Source organism: Tachyglossus aculeatus, chromosome 11 (genome assembly GCF_015852505.1).
Source record: "Tachyglossus aculeatus isolate mTacAcu1 chromosome 11, mTacAcu1.pri, whole genome shotgun sequence".
NCBI classification, from domain to species: Eukaryota; Metazoa; Chordata; class Mammalia; order Monotremata; family Tachyglossidae; genus Tachyglossus; species Tachyglossus aculeatus.
The window spans coordinates 18,664,351-18,691,778 of NC_052076.1; the positions used below are offsets into that span (position 1 = coordinate 18,664,351).

Genomic DNA, 27,428 nt, shown 5'->3' on the forward strand with positions numbered 1-27,428 from the left:
GTTTTGTTCTCTGTCTCCCCCTTCTAGCCCACTGTTGGGTAGGGACTGTCTCTATATGTTGCCAACTTGGACTTCCCAAGCGCTTAGTCCAGTGCTCTGCACACAGTAAGCGCTCAATAAATACGATTGATTGATTGATGGTGGGGGCGGAGCGGAGCTAGTAGGGGAAGCTGGGGGCGGGCCAGCCGTGGACAGTTTCGGTTTCACCGCCCTCGGTGCTGGGAGCGGTCTCTCGTCCCGTCCCACCCGGGGCCTTCAGATGTCTCGGCCCGAGCAGGGGGCGCGATGAAGGAGTCCGGGCTGCCCCCGAGGGATGCCACGGTGTCCGGCAAGAGGCGAGGGTGGGGCCTGGGCCGGACCCCGGCCTCCGGCAGCTACGGCACCATCAACCCGGCCACCTGCGTCACCTGCCCCTCCTGCCACGGGGCCGGCACCATCCCTCGCGGTGAGGCCCGGCCCCGGACCCCCGACCTGTCCGGTGGGCGGCCAGCGGAACGGGTGGGACGCCCCGGAAGGCTGCAGGAGGAGGAGGAGTTGAAAGGAGCAAGGGTCCCGGCCTGAGGGTGACTCGCTTCCTTCCGTTTCTGTCCCGTAGAGCTGGAGAAGCAACTGGTGGCCCTAGTTCCCTATGGAGACCAGAGGCTGAAGCCCCGACACACGTAAGCCCCCGGCCCCGCCAACCCCCTCCGCATTTCCCGGCGGCCAGCCACCGCAGCCGATGCTCCCCTCTTGCAGGAAGCGGTATGTGTCCTTGGCCATGCTGGGCTGCCTGCTCCTGGCGGGCCTCACCTTCTTCTTCCTCTGTCCGCGCTCCATCCAAGTGCAGCTGAGCGGGCTGACCGTGTCCGCCTCGGCCGGGGCCGGAGCCGTCATCCTCAACGTGACGGTGGGTGACCTCCCGGCCGGCCTTGTGTCCCCCCCCCCACCCCATCCAGGCCCTTGCCCTGACGGTCTCCGGCCCCTGTCTCCCTCCCCTAACCCCAGAAAACCCTCGAGATCGCCAACGGCAACTTGTACCCGGCGGTGGTGACCGCGCTGTACCTGGAGGCCCTGCACCTGCAGCTGGTGGTGGGCCAGCACACGGACCGGCGCCCCCTTTATATCGGGCCCCTCGGCCGCGCCCAGGTGAGCCCCCCGACTCCGGGGAAGCAAGGGGGGAGGCAGAGGGGCCCACCTCACCTGCCCCTCCGCGGCCGCTTCCTCCCCTGGGCCCGGGGGCAGCGACGGGGACGGACCTCCCAACGGACCTCCTTCTGCCTTGGCTTGCAGAAGAATTTCACGGTGGTCAGCGAGATAACGGACAATAATACCTGGTAAGCATCCCCAACAGTGGCCCCTGGGGTCGGGGGAGCAGGGAGCGGGGAAAGGAGAGGGCTAGGTCGCGGCTCCGATGTCCAAACAGGTGGCCACCGCTCATCCCACCATTGAGGGACCCAAACGGGGCTCCGCACTGGGTGGGGCAGAGGAGGGGGTCGATGGCACCTTCAAAAGGAAGACCCCCTTCCCCAGCTGAGGGACCACCAGGGTCCTTCTACCCTGTCTGTCCCTCTCTCAGCAACATCTGCTCCTGGACGAAGATCAAGGTCCACCACGTGCTGCTGTTCTTCCAGTGAGTACCCCTTCCCCTCCCCGCTCCCCAGGCAATGGGCAACGTTTCCTCCCGCACCTGGAGCCGCTGGAGGGGTGGGCGGTAGAGAGAACGGGGCTCCCACCCCGCAAAAGAGCTGAGATGGGCCCCCTTCCCGACCCCCGTTCCTTCCCAGGGGCAACGTGACCTGCAGCTCAATGGGCCGGGCTCAGCAAGTGGCTTTCGAGGGCACCCAGTACGTGGACTGCCGGGGCCATGCCCCCACCCCCCAGAGACTCTGGGACCCCCCCTCCCCACAAAACGACACCGGACACCTCTCCTCTCGGGGACCCCTGACCGCCCCGTCCCCCCAACACCTCCAGACCGCCTTGCCCTGAGGGCCCGAGGGCGCACAAACTCTTCTTCCCGGACTGAGCTGGCCAGGGGCTGGGCCACATGTGAGCACACGTGATGTTGTTGAGTGCTCCGCATCGGCCAGAGCAGTGTCTGCCCAGGAGTTGTCCGTGCGTGAGCCGGGTGATGTTAGGCGGGGGAGCGGAGAATCAAGGCTTAAGGTGACCTCCCCCCGCCCACCCCAGCGCTTTCCTGCGGTGAACACCCTGACCTCCCGCCCCAATAAACCCTTCGCCGGCCCGCTCCTGCGGGGAGAGTCACGTGTGTCCCTGGCAAAATCGGTGGCGGGGGAGAAAGAGGAGGAGGAGGAGGAGGCGGTGGTAGCTCGTGATCGTGAGCTGCGCCAGCGCCCTGCCCCCTTTCCGGCCGGAGATGGGCTGGTTCCTGCTGACCCGGGGAAGGGGCGGGAGGAGACCACCCTGGATGGGAGGGCATTTTCTCCCTGGGGTCCAGTGAGGGGTGGGGAGCTCCCCTGGCCGCACAGAGCAGACGCGGAGCCTCTCCCACTCGGCTTTATTGGGGCGGTGATGGGGGGGGGGGGGGGGCGGGGCGCCAGGCGTTCGAGGCTACCACTGTTGCACGTACTCCATGGCCTGAGCGGGGGCGGGGAGAGGCCTCGGTTAAGGAAACAGAGTCCTCCCTCCATCTCCCCCCCTACACACCCACCTTCCCCCCCCCCCCCCCGTTCCCCTCCGGCCGCCCGGCACGGCCCCCTCCCCTCACCGAGTAGCGCTTCTGGCGGGCGGGGTGGATGCTCGGCCTGTGGTTGGGGCGGCTGGACTCTGAAACTAAAGCACAAAGTGACTGAGAGGAGGATCCCTGGAGAGAGATTGTTCCCCCCACCAGCCGGCATCGTTGTGTCCGGGCCGCGGCGGGGATCGGATGATCAGCACTTAGAACAGTGCTTGGCAGAGAGTAAGCTTTTAACAAATAATAATAATGACGATGGTATTTGCCAAGCACTGTTCTAAGCGCTGGGGTAGATACAAGGTAATCAGGAGGTCCCACGTGGGCCCACGGTCTTCATCCCCATTTTCCAGATGAGGTAACTGAGGCCCAGAGAAGTGAAGTGACTTGCCCAAAGTCACACAGCTGATAAGTGGCGGAGGTGGGATTAGAACCCACGACCTCTGACTCCCAAACCCGGGCTCTTTCCACATCACTATGAGACGATGGCGGGGCCCGGGCTGGGGGGTAAGTTTATCCCGGCGGGTCTGGCGCTTACCGGGCAGGGAGAGGGGCGCGGGGCCGGGGGTGTGGTCCTGTCCGACGGGCTGAGGGGCCGGGGACCGGGCTTGGCTGGGTTGGCTCACGACGGCCGCCACCTCCGCCCCTGGCGGACCCTTCTTCTCCTCCTCTTCCTCCTCCTCCAACGGCGGCGGCTTCGGCTGAGCCTTCTCCTGGGTCACCGCAGGACGGAGCTCAGCCTCCCCCCGGCCCCCGGCCCCAGCCCCCCGGTCCCCCGGCCCCCCGGCCCGGCCTCCAACCTGCCGCAGCTGGCAGAGGCGGCGGTTATCGAGGAACATCTGCCTTCGGCGGGCTTCCCAGTGGTAGGCGCTGCCCATGGGGCCGCGACCAGGGAAACGGAGCTGCCCCCGGCCCTCCGGACAGGACCGGACCGGACCGGACCCCTCCTGACCCCTCCTGACCCGGCCCGGCCCGGCCCTGGGTATCACAATGGCGGCGGCCATCGCGGTTGCTTGGCAACGGGGGCGGCCATCGCGGTTGCTTGGCAACGGCGGCGGCCATGGCGGTTGCTTGGCAACGGCGAGGCGAGGCGCGGGCGCCCCCTGCCGGAGAGAGCTCGCCTTACCGCGCTACGGAGCCTCCGGCCCGGTGGCGGCCCTGTCTGTGGGCCCCTCCGTGGGCTCCTCAGTGGGCCCCATGGGCTCCTCTGTGGGCTCCTCCGTGGGCATCTACTCTCCGGGCACGGGGCTGGACAGCGCAGGACGAGGACTACACACCGCTCAGCCCCTCCCCCGCCGGCCGGGGCACAGGAGGAGGAATCCCTCCACACTGTCAGCTCGTTGCGGGCAGGGGTTGTCACTGTTTATTGTTCTACTGTACCTTCCCAAGCGCTTAGTACAGTGCGCCGCACACAGTAAGCGCTTAAGAAATACCACTGAATGAATGAACGGGTCAGCGCTCTCTCTAGCAGACCGGGGGACGGAAGCAGGAATCCCTCCGCACTGTCAGCTCGTTGGAGGCAGGGGTTGTCACTGTTTATTGTTCTAGTGTACATTCCCAAGCGCTTAGTACAGTGCGCCGCACACAGTAAGCGCTTAATAAATACCACTGAATGAATGAATGGGTCAGCGCTCTCTCTAGCGGACCGGGGGACCGGAGGAGGAACCCCTCCACACTGTCAGCTCGTTGGGGGCAGGGGTTGTCACTGTTTATTGTTCTAGCGTACTTTCCCAAGCGCTTAGTACAGTGCGCCGCACACAGTAAGCGCTTAATAAATACCACTGAATGAATGAACGGGTCAGCGCTCTCTCTAGCAGACCGGGGGACGGGAGGAGGAATCCCTCTGCACTGTCAGCTCGTTGAGGACAGGGGTTGTCACTGTTTATTGTTCTAGTGTACTTTCCCAAGCGCTTAGTACAGTGCACCGCACACAGTAAGCGCTTAAGAAATACCACTGAATGAATGAATGAACGGGTCAGCGCTCTCTCTAGGGGACCGGGGGACGGGAGGAGGAACCCCTCTGCACTGTCAGCTGTTGAGGCCGGGGTTGTCACTGTTTACTGTTCTAGTGTACTAGAACACTAGAACTAGAACACTGTCAGCTCGTTGTTTATTGTACTTTCCTAAGCGCTTAGTTCACTGTGCTGCACACAGTAAGCACTTAATAAATACCACTGAATGAATGAACGGGTCAGCTCTCTCTAGCGGACCAGGTGACGGGAGGAGGGACCCCTCTGCACTGTCAGCTCGTTGAGGACAGGGGTTGTCACTGTTTACTGTTCTAGTGTACTAGAACACTAGAACTAGAACACTGTCAGCTCGTTGTTTATTGTACTTTCCTAAGCGCTTAGTTCACTGCGCTGCACACAGTAAGCACTTAATAAATACCACTGAATGAATGAACGGGTCAGCTGTCTCTCTAGCGGACCAGGTGACGGGAGGAGGGACCCCTCTACACTGTCAGCTCGTTGAGGACAGGGGTTGTCACTGTTTACTGTTCTAGTGTACTAGAACACTAGAACTAGAACATCGTCAGCTCGTTGTTTATTGTACTTTCCTAAGCGCTTAGTTCACTGCGCTGCACACAGTAAGCACTTAATAAATACCACTGAATGAATGAACGGGTCAGCTCTCTCTAGCGGACCGGAGGACGGGAGGAGGGATCCCTCTATTCTGTCAGCTCGTTGAGGACAGGGGTTAGCACTGTTTACTGTCCTAGTGTACTTTCCCAAGCGCTTAGTACAGTGCACTGCACACAGTAAGCACTTAATAAATACCACCGAATGAATGATGAATAAGCAGGTCAACTCCTCTGCGCCCGACCGGGTGACGGGAGGAGGGACCCCTCTACACTGTCAGCTCGTTGAGGACAGGGGTTGTCACTGTTTACTGTTCTAGTGTACTTTCCCAAGCGCTTAGTACAGTGTGCCGCACACAGTAAGCACTTAATAAATACCACTGAATGAATGAATGAATGAACGGGTCAGCTGTCTCTAGTGGACCGGAGGACTGGAGGAGGGAGCCCTCTATACTGTCAGCTCGTTGAAGACAGGGGTTGTCACTGTTTACTGTTCTAGTGTAATAATAATAATGATGGCATTTGTTAAGCGCTTTCTATGTGCAAAGCACTGTTCTAAGCACTGGGGGGGATACAGGGTGATCAGGTTGTCCCACGTAGGGCTCACAGTCTTCATCCCCATTTCACAGATGAGGTAACTGAGGCTCTGAGAAGTTAAGTGACTTGCCCAAGGTCACACAGCAGACATGTGGTGGAGCCGGGATTCGAACCCATGACTTCTGACTCCAAAGCCCGGGCTCTTTCCACTGAGCCACTTAGTGCAGTGCACCACACACAGTAAGCGCTTAATAAATACCACCGAATGAATGATGAATGAGCCGGTCAACTCCTCTCCGGCGGACTGGGGAACGGGAGGAGGGACCCCTCTACACTGTCAGCTCGTTGAGGACAGGGGTTGTCACTGTTTACTGTCCTAGTGTACTTTCCCAAGCGCTTAGTACAGTGCGCCGCACACAGCGCTTAATAAATACCACCGAATGAATGAATGAATGGGTCAACTCCTCTCCGGAGGACCGGGGGGGACGGGAGGACAACCTGTCAGCTCCTCGCTGTGGCTGCGGCCACCCTCATTCATTCATTCATTCATTCATTCATTCATTCAATCGTATTTATTGAGCGCTTACTGTGTGCAGAGCACTGTACTAAGCGCTTGGGAAAGTACACTAGAACAGTAGTGTACTGGCTTGGGAAAGCCTTGGGAAGGCTTGGGAAGTACAAGGTGGTGTACCTCCCGGCTGGTGACTCCCAACTCCTTTCCGGCTGCGGACCTCAAGCCGAGTGCTTAGGAATTTGATGACTCCAGCCTCCCTCCCGTCTACCTCACTCCCGTTTTCTCCAGGGGGTCGAGGTAATAATACCTGTGGTATTCATTAAGTGCTTATTATGTGCCAGGCACCGTTCTAAGCGCTGGGGTGAATACAAGCAAATCAGGGTGGACACCGCCCCTGCCCCACATTGAGCTCACAGTCTCAATTCCCATTTTACAGATGAGGTAACTGAGGCACAGAGAAGTTAAGTAATATGCCCAAAGTCAAACAGCTGACAAGTGGCAGAACCAGGACTAGAACCCACGACCTCTGGCTCCCAAGCCCGTGCTCTTTCCACTGAGCCACACTGCTTCTCCAGTCCTCAAACCTCCAGTGGTTACTCATTCCTCATTCATTCATTCAGTCGTATTTATTGAGTGCTTACTGTGTGCAAAGCACTGTACTAAGCACTTGGGAGAGTACAACAGAACAACAGACACATTCCTGACCCCAACGAGCTCACAATCTAGAGTGGGTCACAGACATTAATATAAATAAATAAATAGATAAGTAAATAAATTACAGGTATATATATATATGTAGATATGTATACCAGTCTCACCTGCCAGTCTTACCTTCACAACATCGCCAAGATCCTCCCTTTCCTCTCCATCCAAACTGCTACCACGTTAGGACAGTCACTCATCCTATCCCGACTGGATTACTGCATCAGCATACTTTCTGATCTCCCAACCTCCTATCTCTCCTCACTTCAGTCAGTGCTGTCGGACACAGCATCATTTCTAAACAGGAAGGAGTGTTTGTGTAAGTCGATATGAACAAAAGTGTGACAGGAGATGGTGAGTAGAAAAGGTCAGTGGTGGGAGTCGGTAGGCTATAATCAAGCGCTTAGTACAGTGCTCTGCAAACAGTAAACGCTCAATAAATACAATTGAATGAATGAAACTGGAGAGAAGAAAAGGCCATCAGCAAAGGCCTCATGAGGTGAGGTAGGATGGGACAACTGTGAGTACTTTAAAGCTGATGGTAAAGAGTCTCTGTTTGATGCGGAAGTGGATGGATAGCCATTAGAGGTTCTTAAGGAGTGAGGAATAGTTTTGTAGAAAAATCTGGCCAGTAGAATGAAGTATGGGCTGGAGTGAGGAGAGACAAGAGGCAGGGAGACCGGCAAGGAGGCTGATTCAGTAATCAAAGCGGGATAGGTAAAGTGCTTGGATCAGCATGGTAGCAGTTAGGATGGAGAGGAAAGGGTGGATTTTAGCGATGTTGCAAAGGTAGAACTGACAGGATTTGGTGGCGGATTAAATACGTGGGTTGAAAGCGAGAAATGAATCGAGGACAATGCCAAGGGTATGGGCTTGTAAGATATGGAGGATAGCGGTATTTTCTGCAGTGATGGGAAAGAGGGGAAGGACAGGGTTTTGGTGGGAAAATAAAGAGTTCAGTTTTAGACACGTTAAGTTTGAGGTGTGGTTGGTGTGACATACAAATAGAGATGCCCTGAAGGCAGGAGGAAACATGAGACTGCAGAGAAAGAGAGATCAGGGAGGGAGAAGTAGATTTGGGAATCAACTGCATAGAGATGGTAGTTGAAGCCATGGGAGAAAAATGAATTCTCCAAGGGTGTGGGTGTAGATGGAGGATAATAATAATGATAATGATAATGGTGGTATTTGTTAAGCGCTTACTATGTGCCAAGCACTGTTCTAAGCGTTGGGGTAGATACAGGGTAATCAGGTTGTCTCACATGGAGCTCACATTTTAAGCCCCATTTTACAGATGAGGGAACTGAGGCACAGAGAAGATAAGTGGCTTGCCCAAGGTCACACAGTGGACAAGTGGCGGAGCCGGGTTTGGAACCCACACCCTCTGACTCTCAAGCCTGTGCTCTTTCCACTAAGCCACGCTGCTTCTCTAAAGACTGTGTCAAGCAGCGTGACTCAGTGGAAAGAGCCCGGGCTTTGGAGTCAGAGGTCATGGGTTTGAATCCCGGCTTCGCCACTTGTCGGCTGTGTGGCTTTGGGCAAGTCACTTCACTTCTCTGGGCCTCAGTTTCCTCATCTGGAAAATGGGGATTAAGTCTGTGAGCCTCAGGTGGGACAACTTGATTACCTTGTATCTACCCCAGCGCTTAGAACAGTGCTTTGCACATAGTAAGTGCTTAATAAATGCCATTATATTATTATTATTATTATTATTATTATTATTATTATTATTATTATTATTATTATTATTATTACTAAGCACTGTACTACCCCTTGGGGGGAGGGATAGGAAGGGGTTGAATGGAAGTGAACTGGCTGGAGCCAGTTTTGGGGGAGGGTGATGACAGGTATGGGGGGCTGGGCAAAGGGTGGGAAAAAGTTGGATGGGAGTGAGCGGAGGAGGACTGGCCTGTGGCGAGAGGGATGAGGAAGGATCCTGGGTAGCGTGGGAGAAGCAGCGTGGCTCAATGGAAAGAGCACGGGCTTTGGAGTCAGAGGTCATGGGTTCGAATCCCAGCTCTGACAGTTGTCAGCCGTGTGACTTTGGGCAAGTCACTTAACTTCTCTGTGCCTCAGTGACCTCATCTGTAAAATGGGGATTAAGACTGTGAGCCCCCCGAGGGACAACCTGATCACCTCGTAACCTCCCCAGCGCTTAGAACAGTGCTTTGCACATAGTAAGCGCTTAATAAATGCCATTATTATTATGGGGGCCAGAGGTGGGGGGAATCAGAGGAAGGAAACTGAGGGCACATGGGGGGGGTGGGGGAGGGAGATTAGGGCCTAAAGGAAAAAAATGTGGGGCTGCTGCAGTTGATCTTACTTACTTACTTATTTTACTTGTACATATCTATTCTATTTATTTTATTTTGTTAGTATGTTTGGTTTTGTTCTCTGTCTCCCCCTTTTAGACTGTGAGCCCACTGTTGGGTAGGGACTGTCTCTATATGTTGCCAACTTGTACTTCCCAAGCGCTTAGTCCAGTGCTCTGCACACAGTAAGCGCTCAATAAATACGATTGATGATAATGATGATGATGATGATCTGTAGAATCCAGTGACCAATGCAGGCTTTTTTTTTTTAGCAGGTTGAGGGGAATCAGCAGCTCCCAACTGGGGGAGAACCCATAGAGCCTAAACAGAGATTGACAAATCATTAGTGTGGCTGTCCGGAGTCAATTGGAGAGCGTGCTATCAGGACGTTAGTGGATGTTAGGGGTAGAGAAGCAGCATGGCTCAGTGGAAAGAGCCCGGGCTTTGGAGTCAGAGGCCATGGGTTCAAATCCCACTCCGCCAACTGCCTGCTGTGTGACTTTGGGCAAGTCACTTCACTTCTCTGGGCCTCAGTTACCTCATCTGCAAAATGGGGATTAAGACCGTGAGCCCCCCGTGGGACACCTTGTAACCTCCCCAGCGCTTAGAACGGTGCTTTGCACATAGTAAGCGCTTAATAAATGCTATCATTATTATTATTATGGTTGACACATTGTTATCATCTTGGTGAGTGGCTGGCCTGCTGCTCTGGTGTCAGGATCCCGGTGTTTGGAAGGGTCCGGGTGGCGGGAGGATTGGAGAGTCCTTCCTCGTGCAGTCACCAGGCCACGGATGGAGGGGGGAGGGAGGAGGGGTCCAGGGGGCACGGGGGTCTCTCCTCTCTGGTACTGAGAGGCTTTGCTACATGCAGAGGGCCTGTTTACTTGTTTTGATGTCTTTTTCCCTCCTTCTAGACTGTGAGCCCGTAGAGGGCCCGGATTGTCTCTATTGGTTGCTGAATTGTACTTCCCAAGCGCTTAGTACAGTGCTCTGCACATGGTAAGCGCTCAATAAATACGATTGAATGAATGACCCGCCCCTCAGGAGTGAGGTGCCTCGGGCCTCCTCGGGCCCCCTCGGGCCCCCTCGGGCCCCCTCGTGCCTCCTTGTGTCACCTCGGGCCCCCGTCTCTATGTGTTGCTAACTTGTACTCCCCAAGCACTTAGTACAGTGCTCTGCACACAGTAAGCGCTCAATAAATATGAACGAATGAATGAATGCTCAGGCCGCCTCGTGCCTCCTCGTGCCTCCTCGGGCCCCCTCGTGCCGCCTCGGGCCCCCGTCTCTATATGTTGCCAACTTGTACTTCCCAAGCGCTTAGTACAGTGCTCTGCACACAGTAAGCGCTCAATAAATACGATTGAATGAATGAATGAATGAATGCTCGGGCCGCCTCGTGCCCCCTCGGGCCCTCTCGTGCCCTCCTCGGGCCTCCTCGGGCCTCCTTGGGCCGCCTCGGGCCCCCGTCTCTATGTGTTGCCAACTTTTGTACTTCCCAAGCGCTTAGTACAGTGCTCTGCACACAGTAAGCGCTCAATAAATACGATTGAATGAATGAATGAAAGGTGGGGGACAGGACAGACAGGAGGGCTCATCGTCCCTCCCCCCTGAATCGATCCTGGGTCCCCTGAGGTAGGGGAGGGGTGGAGACCCCCTCCCCTTGGCACAGATTACCAATTGGGCGCTGGGGTGGTCGGCAAGCCTTCACTCTGGCACGGCTAGAGGGGTGTGCGGTGTGGGGGTGGCGGGCTCAGCCTGTGTCACCTTCTCAAGCACTTAGTACAGAGCATTGCTTAGGTACTCAATAAATATCATCACTTCCACTACTCACACAGTACTTGTCACACAGTAAGCGCCCAGTGAGCATCTAGTATATAGTGTCTTGGACCCAGCATGAGTCCAGTATAGTATTCCAGTATGGTACTCCAGTAATACAAGTAGTTGTACCCTTTATTCACCCCTCCTTCAGCCCCACAGCACTTATGTACGTGTCCAGAAATTATTTATATTGATGCGTCTCCTCTAGACTTTAAACGCGTTGTGGGCAGGGAACGTGTCTACCAATTTTGATACTGTGCTCTCCCAAGCACTTGGTACAGTGCTCTGCACACAGTACGTTTTCAATAAGTACGACTGATTGCTTCTGTTATATTTTCCCAGGCGCTTAGTACAATGCCTTGCATAAAGTGGGAACTCAACTTCTTTCACTACTATTTATAGCAAGTACCCTACACACATTAGGTGCACAATAAATATTACTCTGGATTGACAGTTGAAAGAGCACAGGGCTGGGAATCAGGGGACTTGGGTTCTAATCCCAGCTCTGCCACTTGTCAGCTGTGTGAGTTGGGGCAAATCACTTCTCTGTGCCTCAGTTCCCTCATCTGCAAAATGGGGATTCAATACCAGTCCTCCCTCCTTCTTCCTGTGAGATCTGATTACCCCATGTACTCCCCAGTGAGTAATAATAATAATTGTGGAATTTTTAAAGTACTTACTACATGCCGAGCACTGTTCTAAGCGCTGGGGTAGATACAAGATCCCTGTCCCAAATGGGGCTCACAGTCTTAAGCCCCATTTTACAGATAAGGTAACTGAGGCACGGAGAAGTGAAGTGACTTGCCCAAGGTCACACAGCAGACAAGTGGCAGAGCCGGAATTAGAACCCAGGTCCTTCTGGCTCTCAGACCCATCTCTATCCACTAGGCATAATAATAACCGTGGTATTTGTTAAGCATTTACTATGCTCCAGGCACTGTTCTAAGCGCTGGGCTAGATACAAAGTAATCAGGTTGGACATAGTCCCTGTCCCACATGGAGCTCACAGTCTTAATCCCTGTTTTACAGATGAGGGAACTGAGGCACAGAGAAGTGAAGTGCTTTACCCAAGGTCACTCAGCAGACAAGTGGTGGAGCTGGGATTTAAACCTACGTCCCTCTAACTGCCAGTGCTTAGTACAGTGCTTGGTATGTAGTAAGTGCTTAACAAATACCATTATTATTACCATTTCAGGACAATGCCCACGAGTCTCCTTCCTTAATGTTTATACTGTAGTAATTGGGAAGAAGCATGGTGTAGAGCATAGTACTGGGAGTCAGAAAGTCATGGGTTCTAATTCTGACTCTGCCACTTGTCTGCTGTGTGACCTTGGGCAAGTCATTTCCCTTCCCTGTGCTTTAGTTACCTCATCTGTAAAATGGGGATTGAGACTGTGAGCCCATGTGGGACAGGGACTGTGTCCAACCCGATTTGCTTGGATCCACTCCAGCGCTTAGCACAGTGTGTGGCACAGAGTAAGTGCTTAACAAATACTATTATTATAATAATAGTATAATAATATAATAATATTAATATAACAATATAACAGTATAATATAATAATAGTATAATAATAATAATAATAATAATAATAAAATGATGATGATGATGACCTCAGCGTTAAGTCAGGGATGGGGAGGAGAGAGGAGGAGGAGGAGAGAAAGAGAGAGAGAGAGAGAGAGAGAGAGATTGATTGAGATTAGGTCTCCTGTGTTGCGGAGGCTGCCGGGCCCGCAGGAGTCGGCGCATTTCCTTTGAATCAAGCAAAAACTCCTCTCTTTCGGCTTCAGGGCTGTCCATCACCTCACCCGCTCCTACCTCACCTCCCTTCTCTCCTTCTCCAGCCCAGCCCGCACCCTCCGCTCCTCTGCCGCTCACCTCCTCACTGTACCTCGTTCTTGCCTGTCCCACCGTCAACCCCTGGCCCACGTCCTACCTCTGGCCTGGAATGCCCTCCCTCCACACATCCGCCAAACTAGCTCTCTTCCTCCCTTCAAAGCCCTACTGAAAGCTCACCTCCTCCAGTAGGCCTTCCCAGACTAAGCCCCCCTTTTTCCTCTGTTCCTCCTCCTCCCCATCCCTCTGCCCTCCCTCCCTCTGCCATACCCCCTTCCCCTCCCCACAGCACTTGTATATATTTGCACATATTTTTTATTTTATTTGTACATATCTATTATTCTATTTTATTAATGATGCACTTATAGCTATAATTCTATTTACTCTGATGGTATTGACACCTCTCTACCTGTTTGGTTTTGTTGTCTGTCTCCCCCTTCTAGACTGTGAGCCCATTGTTGGGTAGGGGCCGTCTCTATCTGTTGCCGAATTGTACTTCCCAAGCAGCGTGGCTCAGTGGAAAGAGCACGGGCTTTGCAGTCAGAGGTCATGGGTTCAAATACCGGCACTGCCAACTGTCAGCTGTGCGACTTTGGGCAAGTCACTTAACTTCCCTGTGCCTCAGTTCCCTCATCTGTAAAATGGGGATTAAGACTGTGAGCCCCCTGTGGGACAACCTGATTACCTTGTCACCTCCCCAGTGCTTTGCACATAGTAAGCGCTTAATAAATGTCATGAAAAAGCGCTTAGTAGAGTGCTCTGCGCACACAGTAAGCGCTCAACAAATACGATTGAATGAATGAATTTAATAATATTTATTTGTACTGACGTCTGTTTGTTTTGATGTCTCCCTCCCGCCAGACTGTAAGCCCACTGTTGGGTAGGGACCGTCTCTGTATGTTGCCAACTTGTACTTCCCAAGCGCTTAGTACAGTGCTCTGCACACAGTAGGCGCTCAATAAATACGATTGATTGTGAGCTCGTTGTGGGTGGGGATTGTCACCATTTATTGCTGCAGTGTACTTTCCCAGGCGCTTAGTTCAGGGCCCAGCACACATTAAGAGTGTGTGTGTGTGTGTGTGTGTGTGTGTGTGTGTGTGTGTGTGTGTGTGTGTGTGTGTGTGTGTGTGTGTGTGTGTGTGTGTGTGTTTAAATAACCACGAACACACTTTGTATTTGTCCATTTCCTTGGCTCGACACAAGTAAATCACTCTTCCCTCAGCCCCACAGCACTTATGTACACAAATGTAACTTATTCATTTATTATTAATAATAATAATAATAATAATGGCATTTATTAAGTGCTTACTATGTACAAAGCACTGTTCTAAGCACTGGGGAGGTTACAAAGTGATCAGGTTGTCCCACAGGGGGCTCACAGTCAATCCCCATTATACACATGAGGTAACTGAGGCACAGAGAAGTATTCTATTTATTTTATTTTGTTAATATGTTTCGTTTTGTTCTCTGTCTCCCCCTTCTAGACTGTGAGCCCACTGTTGGTTTATATGTTTGCATGTATTTACTACTCTATTTATTTTATGTGTACATATTTATTCTATTTATTTTATTTTGTTAATATGTTTTGTTTTGTTCTCTGTCTCCCCCTTCTAGACTGTGAGCCCACTGTTGGGTAGGGACCGTCTCTCTATGTTGCCAACTTGGACTTCCCGGGTGCTTAGTACAGTGCTCTGCACACAGTAAGTGCTCAATAAATACGATTGAATGAGTGAATGAATGTTTTGTTCTTGTACTTCCCGGGCGCTTAGTACAGTGCTCTGCACACAGTACGTGCTCAATAAATATGATTGAATGAATGAATGAATGTTTTGTTCTGTTGTCTGTCTCCCCCTTCTAGACTGTGAGCCCGCTGTTGGGTAGGGACCGTCTATGTTGCCAACTTGTAGTTTCCGGGCGCTTAGTACAGTGCTCTGCACACAGTAAGCGCTCAATAAATACGATTGATGATTGAATGAATGAATGTTTTGTTTTGTTGTCTGTCTCCCCCTTCTAGACTGTGAGCCCACTGTTGGGTTGGGACCGTCTCTCTATGTTGCCAACTTGTACTTCTCGGGCGCTTAGTACAGTGCTCTGCACACAGTAAGCGCTCAATAAATACGATTGAATGAATGAATGTTTTGTTTTGTTGTCTGTCTCCCCCTTCTAGACTGTGAGCCCACTGTTTGGTAGGGACCGTCTCTATATGTTGCCAACTTGTACTTCCCAAGCGCTTAGTACAGTGCTCTGCACACAATAAGCGCTCAATAAATACGATTGAATGAATGACTGTTTTGTTTTGTTGTCTGTCTCCCCCTTCTAGACTGTGAGCCCGCTGTGGGGTAGGGACGGTCTCTCTATGTTACCAACTTGTACTTCCCAAGCGCTTAGTACAGTGCTCTGCACACAGTAAGCGCCCAATAAGTACGATTGAATGAATGAATGAATAGTAAATACTATTGAATGAATGAATGCGCCTGTCAGGCGGCTCCGCCCCCAGCCCGCGTAATAACAATAACAAGAACAAGCCGCCGTAAGCAGGCCGCCCCTCGAATGGGGCCCTTCGTCCCCAACTTCCGGCAGAAACTCGTTGGTCCGCGGGCCGCGTGACGTCACGGGCCCCGCCCCCTGGCGGCGATTTCCCCCACGGGCGGGGCCGGAAGCGGAAGTGGGGCCGGAAGCGGAAGCGGGGGAGGCGGTGTCATGGCGGAGCCGGGCCCCGCCGAGGAGCTCGCCAAGCTCGAGTACCTGTCGCTGGTGTCGAAGGTCTGCACCGAACTGGACAACCACCTGGGCATCAACGACAAGGACCTCGGTGAGCGAGCCCGGCCCCCGGGGGGACCGGGGGGGGGCTCCATCATCATCATCATCATCAATCGTATTTATTGAGCGCTTACTATGTGCAGAGCACTGTACTGAGCGCTTGGGAAGTACAAGTTGGCAACATATAGAGACAGTCCCTACCCAACAACAGGCTCACAGTCTACAAGGGGGAGACAGACAACAAAACAAAACATACTAACAAAATAAATAGAATAGATATGTACAAGTAAAATAAATAAATAAATAAATAGAGTAATAAATATGTACAAACATATATACATATATACAGGTGCTGTGGGGAAGGGAAGGAGGTAAGATGGGGGGGATGGAGAGGGGGACGAAGGAAGGGGCTCAGTGTGGAAGGCCTCCTGGAGGAAGTGAGCTCTCAGTAGGGCCTTGAAGGGAGGAAGAGAGCCAGCTTGGCAGATGGGCAGAGGGAGGGCATTCCAGGCCCGGGGGAGGACGTGGGCCGGGGGTCAATGGCGGGACAGGCGAGAACGAGGCCTAACGGTGAGGAGATCAGCGGCAGAGGAGCGGAGGGTGCGGGCTGGGCTGGAGAAGGAGAGAAGGGAGGTGAGGTAGGAGGGGGCGAGGGGATGGATGGACAGCCTGGAAGCCCAGGGTGAGAAGTTTCTGCCTGATGCGCAGAGTGATTGGTAGCCACTGGAGATGATGGAGGCTCCTTCATCATCATCATCAATCGTATTTATTGATCGCTTACTGTGTGCAGAGCACTGTACTAAGCGCTTGGGAAGTACAGATTGGCAACATATAGAGACAGTCCCCACACAACAGTGGGCTCACAGTCTAAAAGGGCTCACAGTCACTGGAAACTCTCTTTCCGTGCTCGTTTTCTCCCCCTCCGCGCCCCGACCTCCCCGCAGCCGAGTTTGTCATCAGCCTTGCCGAGAAGAACACGACCTTCGATACCTTCAAAGCCTCTCTTGCCAAAAATGGGGCCGAGTTCACGGTACGTGTGACGTGGGGAGGCGGCCGCCTTCCAGCAATCAGTCGGTCGTATTTAGTGAGCGCTTACTGTGTGCAGAGCACTGGACTAAGCGCTTGGGAAGTACAAGTTATGTTGCCAACTTGTACTTCCCAAGCGCTTGGTACAGTGGTCTGCACACAGTAAGCACTCAATAAGTACGATTGATGACAAGTCGGCAACACATGAGACAGTCATCATCATCAATCGTATTTGTTGAGCGCTTACTGTGTGCAGATCACTGGACTAAGCGCTTGGGAAGTACAAGTTTGCAACATATAGAGACAGTCCCTACCCAACAGTGGGCTCACAGTCTAGAAGGGGGAGACAGAGAACAAAACCAAACACACTAACAAAATAAAATAAGTAGAATAGATATGTACAAGTAAGATAAATAAATAGAGTAATAAATATGTACAAACATATATACAGATGTTGTGGAGAAGGGAAGGAGGTAAGATGGGGGGGATGGAGAGGGGGACGAGGGGGAGAGGAAGGAAGGGGTTCAGTCTGGGAAGGCCTCCTGGAGGAGGTGAGCTCTCAGTAGGGCCTTGAAGGGAAGGTGCCACGTCCCCAAGCCTCCTCCCCCGCGCCGTGGCCCTGATACTTTCCTAGTGATCCAGCCTGGACTTTCCAACAGCTCCAAGTGATGATGATGGTGATGACATTTGTTAAACGCTTACTATGTGCAAAGAGAGCTGGGGGATACGAGGTAATCAGGTTGTCCCACACGGGCCTCACGGTCTTAATCCCCATTTTACAGGTGAGGAAATTGAGGCCCAGAGAAGGTAAGTGACTTGCCCAACAGCAGACAAGTGGCGGAGTCAGGATTAGAACTCATGACCTCTGATTCCCAACCCCATACTCTTTCCAGTGAGCCTCACTGCCCACAAGGAACTTACAGTCTAGAGGAAATGTCTCTCCATCGGTGGGTTTTGTTCTCTGTCTCCCCCTTCTAGACTGTGAGCCTGCTGTTGGGTAGGGACTGTCTGTATGTGTTACCGACTTGTACTTCCCAAGCGCTTAGTACAGTGCTTTGCACACAGTAAGCGCTCAATAAATACGATCGATTGATTGATTGATTGATTGGGCCTTAGCCCTGCCTGGAATTTTCACTCTGTCCATTGAGGTCCAGCACTGGTGTCTGGGGCCGGCACGGCCCTGTCTCTGGATCGGGTCTCCGTGGCCCCAAACAAAAGAGGCAGGCAGGTGTGCCCTGCCCGGGAAGGATGCAGGGTCGTTGGGGCCAGGATCTGGGTGAGAAGGAAGCAGCAGAAGCAGCGTGGCTCAGTGGAAAGAGTCAGCTTTGGAGTCGGCAGTCGTGGGATCAAATCCCGGCTCCACCAATTGTCAGCTGTGTGACTTTGGGCAAGTCACTTAACTTCTCTGTGCCTCAGTTACCCCATCTGTAAAATGGGGATTAGGACTGTGAGGCCCCCCCCATGGGACAACCTGATCACCTTGTAACCTCTCCAGCACTTAGAACAGTGCTTTGCACATAGTAAGCTCTTAGTAAATGCCATCATTATTATTAAGGGCTCCAGGGCAAGCACATTTTTGCTTGTGTAGGTACACACACGTAGTCTTACGCCACCCCCTTCTCGTTGTAGTCCTTTCACTTTCTTCCTAGCATTTTGGGTTAAGCACAAACTCCACCAAAGCAGGCAAGCTCAGAGTCATGGAGAGTTGGAAACTACTTATCTCTGTGTGCGCATGTGCGGGTGTTGGGCCGGAGGTGAGGGTGAGGGAATCTCCAAGAGGCCCTTCGTGGTCCCGTGGCCAAGGAACCCAGGCCACACTTACTGTGTCCTCCTGCTTCTCCCCAGGATTCCCTCATCAGTAACCTGCTGCGGCTCATACAGACCATGCGGCCCCCCGCCAGACCCGCCGCCACCAAGGGTGAGGAGATGCCGGCCCCCCAACTTGCTCTGGTAGTGGAGAGTGGCTGCCAAACACTAGGCTATGGCCGAGCAGAGTGGCCAGACCACCCGGTGGGGGAAGGGAGAGGTGGAGGGGGGAGTTTCCCCACGTTTGGCAGGTGAAAGCCGAAGCTCCCCGTGGCATTTCCGGGCCCCTTCCAACTGACTTTTCCGCTCTGTTCTGCACCCAGATCCGGTGGCTAAGCCCAAATCAGAGAAGGAGAAACTGAAGGATCTGTTTCCTGCACTGTGCCGCCCAGACAACCCCACCATCAGGGTATGAGTGCAATCTCGTGCTACCGGCTTCGGGCCCCTCCTGTTTTCCCGGGGCCTGGGCGGCGGTGGTCCAGGGTCTCTCTGCAGCATCTGGGGAGGAAGCCCGAGTGAGGGCAGGAAGTCCCTTCCTCATTTGCTGGGTCGGGGAGCGACAGGAAGGAGGTGGCAAGCAGTGCCTTGGGCCTGCCCTCAGAGGGGAGGTGGATCCCGGGAATACTGGGGGAGACTTCGATCTCCCCCTACACTGAGCATCCTGCTGGGCCAGGACTGGCCCGATGTCTGGAGAAGGGGGTAGGGGCCAGTGAGTCGGATGGTTTGGAAGGCAACCCGGGCTCTGATTGCACCTGTCCTGGGCAGATGGGGTCCCTGGCACTCGGCAACTTGGTATTCTGTATCCCTGTCACCGGGGACAGTTGGCAGTGGGGATACCCGGGTAGTGGACCCGAGCCTGGGCCGACCAGGGGACGGCTATGGTCCTTGGAGACTGGTCGTCAGCGGGGGCTGGGGGCTGTCAGGGGGAGGCGCTTAGTCCCGGCCAGTCTCTGCTTCTGCTTTTGACGATATCCCCGGAGCTTGTGAGGCTTAGAGTGTGTGCACCCCCAGACCATGCTGGACGAGGATGACGTCAAGGTGGCCGTGGACGTCCTGAAGGAACTCGAAGCCCTGATGCCCAGCGCGGCGGGACGGGCTAAGCCGCGGGGCACCGATCACCGGTACGTCCGAGGGAATGAGATCTGAGCTGCGGTCTCCCTCCCCAGACACCCCCTTCGGCCCGGTTGAGGTGGCCCCTCAGTTTGGCCAAGGCCTGGGCCAGTGAGCAATGCGCGGGACTGCCAGGGGTGGCCCAGTTGGGACCCGGCTGCTCTATCCTTTCAGTGACCGGACAAAGAAGAAGAAGCGGAGCCGGAGCCGAGACCGGAGCCGGGACCGGAGCCGAGACCCCAAACGCAGGCCCCGTTCTCATTCCCGCTCCCGTTCCCGCTCCCGGACGCGGGAGAGGAACAAAGGGAAGATGAGGGGCCGGAGCCGGAGCCCCAGCCCGTCCCGCAGGGAGCGGGGTCGGGACGGTGAGCGGAGGCCCGAGCGGTGGCGTGACAAGCATGTGGACCGGCCTCCGCCCGAGGAGCCTTCCATCGGGGACATCTACCAGGGCAAGGTCACAAGCATCATGCAGTTTGGCTGCTTTGTGCAGTTGGAGGGGCTGAGGTGAGGGGCGGCCCCATGTTGGGCCCGGGTTGGGGGAGGGAGGGGCATGGCCAGGCTCCCACTTTCCCTCCTGTACTATGTGGACACTGGATGCTGACCCAGATCGGCCTGGTGGAACTTGGGGACTGACGGCGCTCGGCAAGGGGCAGTCCCTGTCCTGTCCCAGTCCCCACCCGCCGGGACTGCCTTTGGAAAGGACGACGGTCTCCAGATCCACTCTGAGCATCCCTTTCTCCCCCAACCCCACTCCCTTTTCCTGCCCAGGAAGCGCTGGGAAGGCCTGGTCCACATCTCAGAGCTGCGCCGAGAGGGCCGGGTGGCCAACGTGGCTGACGTTGTGAGCAAAGGTCAGAGGGTCAAGGTGAAGGTACTGTCCTTCACTGGCACCAAGACCAGCTTGAGCATGAAGGTACGGCGGGCATTGGGTTGACCGGGCGGGCCAATCCAAGTGGAGGAGGCCAGTTACCCCCGGCCACGGCCCCGAGCCCTAGCGGAAAGATGCTTGGGGCTGAGGGTGTTGGAGGGACCATCTGAGCAGAGAGGCGGGGAGGGAATCTGGAAGGCCTCCCGGAGGCAGTGGGTTGGGCAGGGCTGGGCTTTACGGGGTGAGGGTACTGGGAGGGAATTCTAGAATGGAGGAGAGCGTGAGCAGGGAGAACGCTGAGGGCAGCCGTCGACAAGTGTCTAGGACTGTTCTCCAGGACGTGGAGCAGGAGACGGGTGAGGACTTGAACCCTAACCGGCGCCGGACCACGGCTGGGGAGGCCGGCGAGGAGACCGCCATGAGGAACCCGGACAGACCCAGCCACCTGGCTCTGGTCAGCGCCCCGGAGTTGGAGGACGACACCCTGCAGAGGAAGCGGCTCACCCGCATCTCGGACCCCGAGAAGTGGGAGATCAAGCAGGTGCGGCAGGGGACCGGGGGCCCTCTCCAGCCCCGGCGGGCTGAGTCGCCGGGGTTGTTGCCATCCATTCTCCGCTCTCGCAATCCACTGTGGGCTGGATAGGGTCAACTCCTCCCCGTTCCCCTCAATCTCATAGGCGAAGGCAGCCCGGCCCTGGTGAACACTCCCACCCCACCCCCAAGGGCCCTCTGGCACCTCCAGACTTTCACTGGGCTGCCCGATGCGATGGAGCCCCGTCCCCCGCTGCTCCCGGGAGTCTTCGCTGTGGCGAGGGCCACGCCTGACCCCTCCCTGCTCCACAGATGATCGCAGCCAACGTACTTTCCAAAGAAGAGTTTCCCGATTTTGACGAGGAGACCGGGATCCTGCCCAAGGTGGACGACGAGGAAGGTGACTGGTTTAGGTCCGAGAGGCGGGCGGGGACCGGTCTGGGCCTGGGGGTACGGGGAGTTCAGGGCTGCCACGGCCGTTGCCGTCCCCTGACTCCGTACGCGTCTACGAGGGTGGGGAGGCGTGGATGCTCAGCCCCGATTGACGGGGCCCTGTGGGGAGGGGTGCTCGGCCCGAGCTGATTGGGCCCTGTGTCCCCTCAGATGAGGACCTGGAGATCGAGTTGGTGGAGGAGGAGCCCCCGTTCCTCAGGGGCCACACCAAGCAGAGCATGGACATGAGCCCCATCAAGATCGTTAAGGTCAGGTCCGGGGGCGGCGGGGAGCAGGTTGGGCCGAGCCCTCCCTGGGAGGAACCTCTGGGTGGTGGCGGGCCTGCTTCGGGCCCGGGGTTGTCCAGGCTCTCCCGCTGCCCGGCCACCGCCGTCGTCACCCAATGCTGCCACGTTTTCAGAACCCCGACGGCTCCCTGTCCCAAGCGGCCATGATGCAGAGCGCCCTGGCCAAGGAGAGGCGGGAGCTGAAGCAGGCGCAGCGCGAGGCCGAGATGGACTCCATCCCCATGGGACTCAACAAACACTGGGTGGATCCACTGCCCGACGGTAGGTCTGGGGGGCGTGCCGGGCCGGGGGCGGCAGGGGCCCGGCCCGGGGAATGGTGTCCTCTGCCACCCCTCTACCTGCCCGGGTCTCGGCGAGGGACCACGTTAGCCGGGGCCGGAGTCCGCCCCGCTCAGGTTCTCCTCTGCTCTCACCCGGCAGTGGACGGGCGGCAGATTGCGGCCAACATGAGGGGCATTGGCATGATGCCCAGCGACATCCCCGAGTGGAAGAAGCACGCGTTTGGCGGCAACAAGGCGTCCTACGGCAAGAAGACGCAGCTGTCCATCATCGAACAGCGGGAGAGCCTGCCCATCTTCCGCCTCAAGGAGCAGCTCATCCAGGTGGCTGCCGGGGCCAGTGGGGCTTGGGGGTGGGTGGGAAGGAAGGGGGAGCCCCCCCCCCCCAGCCGGCGGGGCAGAATGGAGGGGTGGCTCCTCGGGCCGCAGAGAGAGGGGATCTCTGACCCCCGGACCCCCCCCCCGCCTCAGGCCGTCCACGACAACCAGATCCTGATCGTCATTGGAGAGACGGGCTCGGGGAAGACCACCCAGATCACGCAGTACCTGGCCGAGGCGGGCTACACCTCCCGGGGCAAGATCGGCTGCACCCAGCCCCGGAGGGTGGCCGCCATGTCCGTGGCGAAGCGCGTGTCCGAGGAGTTCGGCTGCTGCCTGGGCCAGGAGGTGGGTGTGGGGGCGGGCTGGGGCCGGGGGCGGTTGGGGAGGCGTTCCAGGCTCAGAATCAGGGGCGGTGGGGTTGACGTGGGGCCGGGCCCTGCCTCGCACCCCCCAGGTGGGCTACACGATCCGGTTCGAGGACTGCACCAGCCCCGAGACGGTCATCAAGTACATGACGGATGGCATGCTGCTGCGCGAGTGCCTCATAGACCCCGACCTGGGCCAGTACGCCATCATCATGCTAGACGAGGCCCACGAGCGCACCATCCACACCGACGTGCTCTTCGGCTTGTTGAAGAAGGTCTCCTGTGCCCCCCAGCTCCTCTGGCCCCCCATCACTCTCCTCATGTCCCCCCCATAAGAGGCAGCGTGGCGTAGTGGATAGAGCACAGACCAGGGCGGCGAAGGTTATGGCTTCTAATCTCGCCTCCGCCGTTTGTCTGCTGGGTGACCTTGGGCAAGTCGCTTAACTGCTCTGTGCCTCAGTTGCCCCCATCTGTAAAATGGGGATTGAGACTGTGAGCCCCATGTGGGACAAGGGACTGCGTCCAACCCAATTATCCTGTATCAACCTCAGAGCTTATTACAGTGCCTGGCACATAGTAAGTGCTTAACAAATGCCGTAACAGTAGTTATTGTTGTCAGTCTTGTCCTCCCCGACTCATGTCCCCTCTGCACCCCATCTCTCCTAGCCTCCCTGGACCTCAGGATGGGCAGCTGTTCAGGTGCGGGTGGGGTGGGCGGGTCTCTGACGTGCAGCCCAGAGCTGAGAGCTCCCTGTCTGCAGGGGAGCAGCGATACACTTCTCCTGGAGATGTCCTGTCCCTTTTTTGGCCCGTCCGAGAGAGGAAGGGAGAGGGCCACAGGGGCGGGACCGAGCTGGGAGAGAAGGAGGGTGGGACATGAGGGTGATGGGAGCCTCTCCCCCCGCCTCCCAGACGGTTCAGAAACGGCAGGACATGAAGTTGATCGTCACTTCGGCCACTCTGGACGCCGTGAAGTTCTCCCAGTACTTTTACGAAGCCCCCATCTTCACCATCCCCGGCCGCACCTACCCCGTGGAGATCCTGTACACCAAGGAGCCGGAGACGGACTATCTGGATGCCAGCCTCATCACCGTCATGCAGATTCATCTGACTGAACCTCCAGGTCAGGGCGACTCGGAGGCAGAGGACGGCGGGGGTGGTCTCTGAGCATCGGCTGGCTCAGCCTCCCTCCTTCCCCATGCCGAACCCCTGCCCTTCCGTCTTCAGGGGACATCCTGGTGTTTCTGACTGGCCAGGAAGAGATCGACACGGCCTGCGAGATCCTGTACGAGCGGATGAAGTCCCTGGGGCCGGACGTCCCGGAGCTGATCATCCTGCCTGTCTACTCGGCCCTGCCTAGTGAGATGCAGACCCGCATCTTCGACCCCGCACCCCCCGGCAGCCGTAAGGTGACCGGCTGGAAGGGTTTCAGGCTCAGGCCTGGCTTCCCTTCCGTCCAGCTATCCCGTCCGGACCTGAGCTCCGTGGGGACCCTGGTCCAGGCGATGGGAGTAGGAACGGGCGTGGACGGGGTCATCCGGGGGCCTCCCCCGGCCCCCCTCTGCTAAGGCTCTGTCCGCCCAGGCTGACCGTGTCCCGTTGCCCTGCCCTAGGTGGTGATCGCCACCAACATCGCTGAGACGTCGCTGACCATTGACGGGATCTACTACGTGGTAGACCCTGGGTTTGTGAAGCAGAAGGTGTACAATTCCAAGACCGGCATTGACCAGCTGGTGGTGACACCCATTTCCCAGGTGCCCGACCGAGCTTTTCCCCCGGCCTTCTGGCTCCTGGTGGCCTCTGCTTAATTTGGGATCCTGGAGGGAAAAGGAGGGCGGTTGTCCAGGGTGGGAGTGACAGGCGAGGGCGCACGCGTTTGTGTACGTGACCCACGATGGTTGTGTTCCTGTTTCCCCCGGTGAAGGCCCAAGCAAAGCAGAGGGCAGGCCGTGCAGGGCGTACAGGACCGGGGAAGTGCTACCGACTGTACACGGAGCGGGCGTACCGGGATGAGATGCTGACCACCAACGTGCCTGAGATCCAGAGGACCAACCTGGCCAGCACGGTGCTGTCCCTCAAGGTAGGTCACCCACTCTGGCCCTCGGTCCCACTGGTACAGCTGTCCGTCCGCCTGCCTGCCTGTCTGCGTATTCAGGCTCTACCTGGGGCTCCGCAAGGGAGGTGTGACCCTGGCAGCTGGAAACTCCGTCCCAGCTGGCTCTGTCCCCATCCCACCTGGGGTCTGCCAGTCTGTTCCAGGCTCTGTTGGGCTCTGGAGCGGCGGGGAAGGACAGAGGGAAGCTGTGTTCCTGGCTGGGCCTCTCCCACCGTTGCACTGAGCATGGCGGGTGTGGATGTCTCTGACTCTCTTTGTGGCCCCGGCCCCCGGCCCACAGTCCCCAACCTGGGAGGAGGCCCCGACAGGAAGGGCTGGTTCAGACTGGCCATCACTCTGCCCGCTCCCTTGCTCCAGGGGTCTGGCTCGCCCAGCAGTTGGGCAGGAGAGGAGCCGAGGGACTGTCCTCCTGGGGTGTCCCAGGTGGGAGCGGACCGCTGAGGGGCTGTTGAGGCGGCATGTGAGCGTGGCTGTGTCTCCCTGCTGCAGGCCATGGGCATCAATGACCTCCTGTCCTTTGACTTCATGGACGCCCCCCCGATGGAGACCCTGATCACCGCCATGGAGCAGCTGTACACGCTCGGGGCACTGGACGACGAGGGGCTGCTCACGCGCCTGGGCCGCCGGGTAGGTCCCCGCTCGGGGCCTCAGCGCTCCACCGATGCTGGGGCCCTGAGGCGGGCGGGGGGAGGAGGGGCCGTAGCAGGGTGGGATCGTGATCCCTCTCCCGTCTCCCCCCGTGGTGCAGATGGCGGAGTTCCCCCTGGAGCCCATGCTCTGCAAGATGCTCATCATGTCCGTCCACCTGGGCTGCAGCGAGGAGATGCTAACCATCGTGTCCATGCTGTCTGTGCAGAATGTCTTCTACAGGCCCAAGGTGGGGCGGAGGCGGTCAAGGGGACCCCGGGGAGGGGACCTAGGGCCGGTTGGACTCGTCCATCCCTCCGGGAGTGGCGGCGCTGACCATTGTTCGGGGGGGCCACCCTGTGTCTCTACAGGATAAGCAGGCGCTGGCCGACCAGAAGAAAGCTAAGTTCCACCAGACGGAGGGGGACCACCTGACGCTGCTGGCCGTCTACAACTCCTGGAAGAACAACAAGTTCGCCAACCCCTGGTGCTACGAGAACTTCATCCAGGCCCGCTCGCTGCGCCGGGCCCAGGACATCCGCAAACAGATGCTGGGCATCATGGATAGGTGAGCCCGGCCCCACCGCCGGCCCCTCCCCTCCCCTCCTATCCGTTCACCCTGAGCCCCCACTGTGCCCCCCGCAGCTCCCAGCCAAGGGCCGCAGGGGAGGGGCAGCTGACGTGGTAGCCGCAGCTGACCCTTCTGTCCTCCCCTTCCCGATGGACTCCAGTCCCCCGGTGCTGTTGGGTCAGAGCCAGGTGGAGCCCCCTTCCCCCGGCCCCCTCCCCGACCTCCATCCAGGGAGCAGTGGATGCGAGACTAAACGACTCCTCTGGCCTGTCCCAGGCACAAGTTGGACGTGGTGTCCTGTGGCAAGGCCACGGTGCGTGTGCAGAAGGCCATCTGTAGCGGTTTCTTCCGCAACGCGGCCAAGAAGGACCCACAGGAGGGCTACCGCACGCTGATCGACCAGCAGGTGGTCTACATCCACCCGTCCAGCGCCCTCTTCAATCGCCAGCCTGAGTGGTAGGTCCGGGGGCCGGGCGAGGAGCCCAGGGCGGGCGTGGGTGCCAGGCCCAGTGCAGGCTTGTCCGGTCATTCAGAGACTGCTGGCTGCCCCGGCCCCACCTGTGGGCCCAGCCGGGTCGGACTGGCCGGAGACCCCTTGGTCCAACTGCGATGGGAGGCAGGGGGTGAGGGGACGGCTACGCGATGGGGGTCCAGGGAGCAGGGCTGGGCGGAGGAGTAAGAGTGAGCAAGCGGGCTTTTGGCCTCTCGGCAGGGTGGTGTACCACGAGCTGGTGCTGACCACGAAGGAGTACATGCGGGAGGTGACCACCATCGACCCGCGCTGGCTGGTGGAGTTTGCCCCGGCCTTCTTCAAGGTGTCCGATCCCACCAAGCTGAGCAAGCAGAAGAAACAGCAGCGGCTGGAGCCCCTGTACAACCGCTACGAGGAGCCCAACGCCTGGCGCATCTCCCGCGCTTTCCGCCGCCGTTGAGTCTCCCCGGACTGTGCCCAGACTGGATGGCCGGTGTCTGGGGCCCTGCCCGGCCCCCTCCCCGACACTTGGCGGGACGGCGGAGGAACTCAGTAGGACTGGGGCCCTGCCCCCACAGAGGGCTTGCAACTACAGCCAACTCTCAGCACCCTTCCCGCCCTGGCTCTTCCACCCACCCACCCAACACTTGGGAGCGGCGAGGCCTCTGCTCCAGACAGGCGGCCCCCTGCACCCACCAAGAATATTTATTTCTGTTACTAAAAACCGTCTCTTGCCCCTACCTTTGTGCCGAGCCCACACGGAGAAAGGTGGGCCTGGCCCCATGGGGGGAGAGGGAGCGCCACTCCACGTCCACACCCCGGGAACCCCTGGCATCCCTTGCTCCCCGAGCCTGGTAGCCAGGGTGGGCCAA

The 27,428-nt window shown here is 57.0% G+C and overlaps 3 protein-coding genes across 3 annotated transcripts; 2 read left to right on the top strand and 1 right to left on the bottom strand.

The window, feature by feature from the left end:
* The first annotated feature begins 80 nt into the window (after positions 1-80).
* On the top strand, positions 81-2,373 carry TMEM106A (transmembrane protein 106A). Its single transcript, XM_038754846.1, has 7 exons — positions 81-445; positions 596-659; positions 736-886; positions 985-1,125; positions 1,270-1,313; positions 1,556-1,609; positions 1,764-2,373. Exons 1-7 carry the CDS (start codon positions 286-288, stop codon positions 1,963-1,965), a joined length of 816 nt encoding a protein of 271 aa, XP_038610774.1. The 5' UTR covers positions 81-285; the 3' UTR covers positions 1,966-2,373.
* Positions 2,374-2,518: 145 nt separating this feature from the next.
* Positions 2,519-3,687, bottom strand: CCDC200 (coiled-coil domain containing 200). The gene is made up of 4 exons (XM_038754847.1): positions 3,469-3,687; positions 3,207-3,381; positions 2,705-2,769; positions 2,519-2,574 (listed from the first exon to the last, which is right to left on the bottom strand). The coding sequence occupies exons 1-4, from the start codon at positions 3,670-3,672 to the stop codon at positions 2,548-2,550; spliced, it is 471 nt and encodes a 156-aa protein (XP_038610775.1). The 5' UTR covers positions 3,673-3,687; the 3' UTR covers positions 2,519-2,547.
* An 11,976-nt stretch (positions 3,688-15,663) lies between these two features.
* On the top strand, positions 15,664-27,259 carry DHX8 (DEAH-box helicase 8). Its single transcript, XM_038754124.1, has 23 exons — positions 15,664-15,777; positions 16,670-16,755; positions 18,597-18,669; positions 18,881-18,966; positions 19,569-19,678; positions 19,842-20,171; positions 20,436-20,580; positions 20,873-21,076; positions 21,379-21,466; positions 21,670-21,767; positions 21,920-22,067; positions 22,227-22,408; positions 22,556-22,750; positions 22,860-23,045; positions 23,683-23,893; positions 23,998-24,179; positions 24,384-24,524; positions 24,695-24,850; positions 25,376-25,513; positions 25,635-25,763; positions 25,885-26,081; positions 26,361-26,540; positions 26,797-27,259. Exons 1-23 carry the CDS (start codon positions 15,666-15,668, stop codon positions 27,014-27,016), a joined length of 3,597 nt encoding a protein of 1,198 aa, XP_038610052.1. The 5' UTR covers positions 15,664-15,665; the 3' UTR covers positions 27,017-27,259.
* The last annotated feature ends 169 nt before the right edge of the window (positions 27,260-27,428 follow it).

Excerpts from the sequence above, each read along its gene's own strand:
- TMEM106A (XM_038754846.1), top strand. The coding sequence starts at position 286 with ATGAAGGAGTCCGGGCTGCCCCCGAGGGATGCCACGGTGTCCGGCAAG. Across the intron at positions 660-735 it reads AGGCTGAAGCCCCGACACAC|GAAGCGGTATGTGTCCTTGG; the intron begins GTAAGCCCCCGG and ends CCCCTCTTGCAG. Across the intron at positions 1,314-1,555 it reads ATAACGGACAATAATACCTG|CAACATCTGCTCCTGGACGA; the intron begins GTAAGCATCCCC and ends TCCCTCTCTCAG.
- CCDC200 (XM_038754847.1), bottom strand. The coding sequence starts at position 3,672 with ATGGCCGCCGCCATTGTGATACCCAGGGCCGGGCCGGGCCGGGTCAGG. Across the intron at positions 2,770-3,206 it reads CGCGCCCCTCTCCCTGCCCG|TTTCAGAGTCCAGCCGCCCC; the intron begins GTAAGCGCCAGA and ends TTTGTGCTTTAG. Across the intron at positions 2,575-2,704 it reads CCCGCCAGAAGCGCTACTCG|GCCATGGAGTACGTGCAACA; the intron begins GTGAGGGGAGGG and ends GCCCCCGCTCAG.
- DHX8 (XM_038754124.1), top strand. The coding sequence starts at position 15,666 with ATGGCGGAGCCGGGCCCCGCCGAGGAGCTCGCCAAGCTCGAGTACCTG. Across the intron at positions 16,756-18,596 it reads AAAATGGGGCCGAGTTCACG|GATTCCCTCATCAGTAACCT; the intron begins GTACGTGTGACG and ends GCTTCTCCCCAG. Across the intron at positions 18,670-18,880 it reads CAGACCCGCCGCCACCAAGG|ATCCGGTGGCTAAGCCCAAA; the intron begins GTGAGGAGATGC and ends TTCTGCACCCAG.